The sequence below is a fragment of the Clupea harengus genome, chromosome 3 (genome assembly GCF_900700415.2).
Source record: "Clupea harengus chromosome 3, Ch_v2.0.2, whole genome shotgun sequence".
NCBI lineage: Eukaryota > Metazoa > Chordata > Actinopteri > Clupeiformes > Clupeidae > Clupea > Clupea harengus.
This window is the reverse complement of record NC_045154.1, coordinates 4,997,685-5,002,655: the sequence shown is the minus strand read 5'-3', so window position 1 is coordinate 5,002,655 and position 4,971 is coordinate 4,997,685. Positions and strand designations below refer to the sequence as shown.

Here is a 4,971-nt window from a genome sequence, read left to right as displayed (position 1 = left end):
CTGTGGTTTGTTACAAAACATCTTTAAGAGGCGTATCTTCTTCTTGTTGCAATCTATGAATATTTTCATCAGCAGAGAGCAAATGGATTCACACATTATCATTATTTAATATGGTTACCTAGGCTCTCTTTTAAATTAAGCTTGGTCATAAATAAATGCCCTTAAATCACAATAACCCATGATAGAGTTAGCTTAGCCCTACAGCAGCAGTTGTAAAGTTGTAAAATCTTCAAATTCATATTAGGATAAAATGGCAGGTGTGATCAAGAAATGAATAGTGTATGTTGTATTTGTGTGTTGGGATGGGAGGGGGGGTTGTGCCCATTCTCGATTATTTAGTATTTATTGATGATAGAAAACATGCTTGGACATATGCTGACAGATGCATATACACAAAGGGAGAGGGGGTGGGGAGGGAGAGAATGGGGGTGGGAGATGAAAGAAACTGGACAGACACAGCCAAACTGATGGACAAAATGGAGGGAGGTCCCAGTCCCTCACAACTGTCTCTGGTCTAAATTCAATAGAAATGGTTGAATCACTGGGTCATTTGTTTCATTTTTCTTCCATTCACCATACAAAGGCCACCATTGCAACTGCCAGACTCATTTGCATGTTGTAATATTACATTGCTTAAACTCTCTCTCTCTTTGCTACTGCTGTTTCAGACCCACTGAACTATCACACAATGCAGACATGCAAGAATGCGAGATCAAATGGGGCAGGAGACTTTGAATTTATACTTTTGTGGCACTTATGGACAATACATGTGTTCTTTTGAGTCCAGTAAGTTACAAGCTAGAGTGATCAAGGTGAATGGGAACAAAAGAGGCCACACAATGATGTGACTGAGGGCAGAGAAAAGTCCCCGGGAGAATGTCAGCGCACTGTCAGAGTCGAATATGCCCAAACACTTCAAAACACTTATTGTGATTTTAATGACTTATGAGAAACCTTTCCATGCTGTTCTTAAGCAGCAGCAGCACCAAAAGATTAACTAGCTGTGTCTGCGAGGGAAGCCAAGAATTTAACACCAACTGCATGAAATGAAAGAGTAGTGCAAATGTATCACAGCAGTTTTTTTTTTTTTTATTCAACTGTGAAAAACATTTTAGACAGCAAACAGAAGTTGCACAAAAAACGTTGAGATACTTACTAAAAATAGAAGATAATGTCCAGCAACGGTCTAAGCCTCTTGTAAACTGGAAATATCACTCTGCTGCTCCAGGGGGGGGAAACAACACCTAGAGGTCCATCCAGGTGCCCAGTCTGCACCTTAATGGATCACTCCAAATAATGGCTTCTGAAGGAAAAGCCAAGATGTTCAGTGCAAGGTACAGTATGAATACACAACAGTAACAGGACGCAAGCTGTTTCACTGCCTTCTTTGAGCATTTGGACTCCCAGTGCATTTCAGGGATTTTTATGTTCAGTATGAATCCCAGGGTAGAGACGCTAACATCATGCCAAAGGCCAGAGAGATTTGTAGCTAGACGATGGTGCTAATTATGAAAATTGTAACCATGATGCTGCCAGGCTGGAAACAATTTCAGCTCAAGTCATTTTGAGGTTAACTGTAGATTAGTGTTTGCTACAGTTTAGGGAAAGGGACGAGAACAGCACTGCAGAGGACAGAAGTCAAGACACTAGAAGTTTAAGAGTTTGTCCAGCATGGAGATTATAATTATTGCGGATATACAAGGTTCCAAATTTCATTGTGTTTTCACTTGCAAAACCAATTAACAGTGCATAATGCTTTACATGCTCTTGCTTGTCACCATATTACTGTGTGTCATTATATCACGATAGGCTGTTATATCAGGTATTATTAACATAAGTGTTAGGACAAAGGCTTTTCATTATTGTAAAACTTTACACTTAAGGCAACTCGTTAAAAAATTAGACCGACATCAGAATGTGGATGGGGATTTTTTTTATCTCTCCAAAATAGTTGAAAATAGAGCTCTGACTAATGTGAATAGTTCGATAACATGTGGTCTTGCGATTGGTGAGAACTCTAAAAGTTTTCTCTGCCGAAAGCGCAACGCCCGTCTCTGAAGAATGGTGAGCCCTTTGGAAACTGGTGCCCTCACACGGCTGCTCGAGCAGTGATGCGGTCTTCCGCACGCCACTCTGTGTACTATGTAATTTCATCCAGCCTGCATTCTTATAGTTCATATGAGAGAGACTCCTACCTTGCCTTCCTTACGTAGCTGATGGATGTAACCTGGGGTATTGTTGGACGATTCTTTTATTTCTGCTCGTCGTTTACACAGGGAAATCTCACGACGGAATCTCCTGTGAAATGTTATGAGGATACAGTTTATTTAGAGACATGACTGGACGCATGGGCGACGCAAAACCTCTTGATGCCAACTGAATTATTGTTAATGCGTTTCGGACACGTTACTTTCTTCTTGGTGGCGCAAAAACTTTTCAATGGAGAACACTCCATTTTCTCAACGGAAAGGAATACGGCACCGGGCCATGCCATAATGCTATTGATTTTACTCGTGGTCTGTCTGGGATTGCTGGATTCCGGTCACTCGAAGTCTGTGTGCCTGGCTTCAGAGAGGCCACCCGCGCTATCCTGTAACAGGGGACAAACATGCCAGCCGAGACATCGCAGGGATGCTGGAGGACGTGGCGGCGTGTATGAACACCTCGGCGGAGCCCCGAGACGCAGAAAGCTTTACTGTGCCACGAAGTATCACTTACAAATACATCCCAGCGGCCAAATAGATGGTTCACTTGAAGAAAATAATCCTTTTAGTAAGTTACCATACGAGAATTATTTTGTGTTCTGTGCCTGCTTAGGGTTACTTGACCCCGGCATTGATTTATGGTGTAAAGCTCAGCATCATTTTTAGCCCTTGCTCTAAACGTGGACAAAAGTGAGATTGTAAATCAAAGGCATAGCAAGTCCACCAAAGGGTCCCACCTATTTGTAGTCTACTTTGGTAAACAAAGTTATGTATAGACTGGATATTATAAGTTGTAGAATGAACAACGAGCTAAAATCTGTAAGTTATTTCACAATAAAATCTAATTTATGCACTAATTTGTAGTAAAATATTGTAAGACACATTTCCAGAATTATAGTACTAGTGCCAAGAATTGGTTTGTGGGAGGGTGTGATTTCTAGGAATGCTTTCCTTGGAGAGCATGTTATTGTATTACTAGTGACATTGTACAGTATGCTGTACATTTATTTGCCATTGTACTATATGTTGTACAGTATCTTAACAACAAGCAGTCCTATCGTATACAAGTCCTATCTACCCTATACTTTAATTTCAACCAGGCATTCTGGAGATCACAGCTGTTGATGTCGGAGTGGTTGCAATTAAAGGTCTGTTTGCAGGAAGATATTTGGCTATGAACAACAGGGGACGACTGTATGCCTCTGTAAGTACGCTAATATTTCATTTGAACTCTGCCTGTATTTTCAAGCATATTTTTTAATTATACTTATAATCTAACTGTAACCGTAGATACTAGATGTTACATGCTTCAGTTCTTTTGTTGATTATCCTGAAACATTGCAAACAGTTCTCGCATAAGATGGTCAACAATGATCTCTGCAAAACTGTTATGGATGTGTTTTCATACAGTTATATTGCACATACTTTTTTGAGTAATGAGGTTTTTGAAGATGAGATGCTAGAACTGTAAACACAGCACTGAACATGAAATAAACCAGAAAAGCCTTGGTTGGTTTCTGAATCATTCCCTAGTCTTTCTGAGTCATGGTGTTGTCTGGCATGGAAAAATACGTCACTGTCAGAGCCCTCTCTATCTGTAATGAACACTATATGACTTGGGGACTTCATCCTGATACTTTTTTTAGGAGTCCTTCAACAAGGACTGTGAGTTCATTGAGAGGATGCATGAACTTGGCTACAATACCTACGCCTCTCGACAGTACCACACCGCATCTCCCCCCACGGCCAACAGCAGCATGGCCAGTGGCAGCGACAGCAGCAGCAGCAGCAGCCACAACAGCAAGCACAGACCCAACCCTGAGAGGCTTTGGTACGTCTCCATCAATGGCAAGGGTCGGCCCAGGAGGGGCTGCAGAACCCGGCGCACCGAGAGGGCCGCCCTCTTCCTGCCTCGGGTGCTCGGGCACAAGGACCATGACATGGTGCACCTGTTTCACATCAGCCGGCAGTCCCGGGAAAGCCTCCTGAGAGACTTGGCCAGAGACGATTGAAGGGGGCACTGGGGCAAAGCCAGGTGGGGCAAGTGAATCACACGACATGGTTGGAAGAGCGCACTGGAACGTATCCATCGTTAAAGGGTCAACATTTTAAAATGATGTATGTGCGTTGCTGATCTTGTGTTTGGTGACGTCTGATGTGATTTGTCTTGAGAAATGGTGCAGTTCTTGTGGCTAAATTATTAAAGGTGTTCTCTGACATGGAAACTGAGATGAGATGACATATACATGTACACACATGTACACATTTTAATGTACAACAATGTAGCGTATCAACAAGAATGTTTGTCTTTGGCATGTATTTGGTGTTTAGTAAACATGGCATCATGCGTGTGTGTAATGCTTATTTATTACATTTCATAAATGTTTAAATTATAAAGAAATGTATTTTCATGATTGATTGATGATTGTTTTTGACTGCTCTGAACACACAGAATCTTTTGAGAAAGTCAACAGGTTGTTGAAGAGATCAGCCAATTCAACCAATTTATGTTTATTATGTAGCTAAATGGACGTCTCGGAAATTGAAAAAGAAATATGTCTAATTTATCACATTAGAGGCGTGAGGAAACAATGTCCCTTTCATCTGGTCATCTGATCACTTGCGCCACAATAAGAATATCCTAACAACTCCATTATTTAGACTTTTGAACACTTTAGAATTTTGCCAAATCAGAATGGCAATACTGTACTGAGGAGAAACAATGAACTCCAGACATAGGCCTTGAAATTGATTTAGCCAAAGAGGA

General features: G+C 41.3%; 1 protein-coding gene across 1 annotated transcript; it reads left to right on the top strand.

Moving 5' to 3' along the window:
• The first annotated feature begins 1,807 nt into the window (after positions 1–1,807).
• On the top strand, positions 1,808–4,482 carry fgf3 (fibroblast growth factor 3). Its single transcript, XM_012840054.3, has 3 exons — positions 1,808–2,772; positions 3,305–3,408; positions 3,851–4,482. The coding sequence occupies exons 1-3, from the start codon at positions 2,370–2,372 to the stop codon at positions 4,214–4,216; spliced, it is 873 nt and encodes a 290-aa protein (XP_012695508.2). The 5' UTR covers positions 1,808–2,369; the 3' UTR covers positions 4,217–4,482.
• The last annotated feature ends 489 nt before the right edge of the window (positions 4,483–4,971 follow it).

Coding starts and splice junctions, on each gene's coding strand:
- fgf3 (XM_012840054.3), top strand. CDS start 2,370: ATGCCAACTGAATTATTGTTAATGCGTTTCGGACACGTTACTTTCTTC. Junction 2,773..3,304: donor TGAAGAAAATAATCCTTTTA/GTAAGTTACCAT, acceptor AATTTCAACCAG/GCATTCTGGAGATCACAGCT. Junction 3,409..3,850: donor GGGGACGACTGTATGCCTCT/GTAAGTACGCTA, acceptor TACTTTTTTTAG/GAGTCCTTCAACAAGGACTG.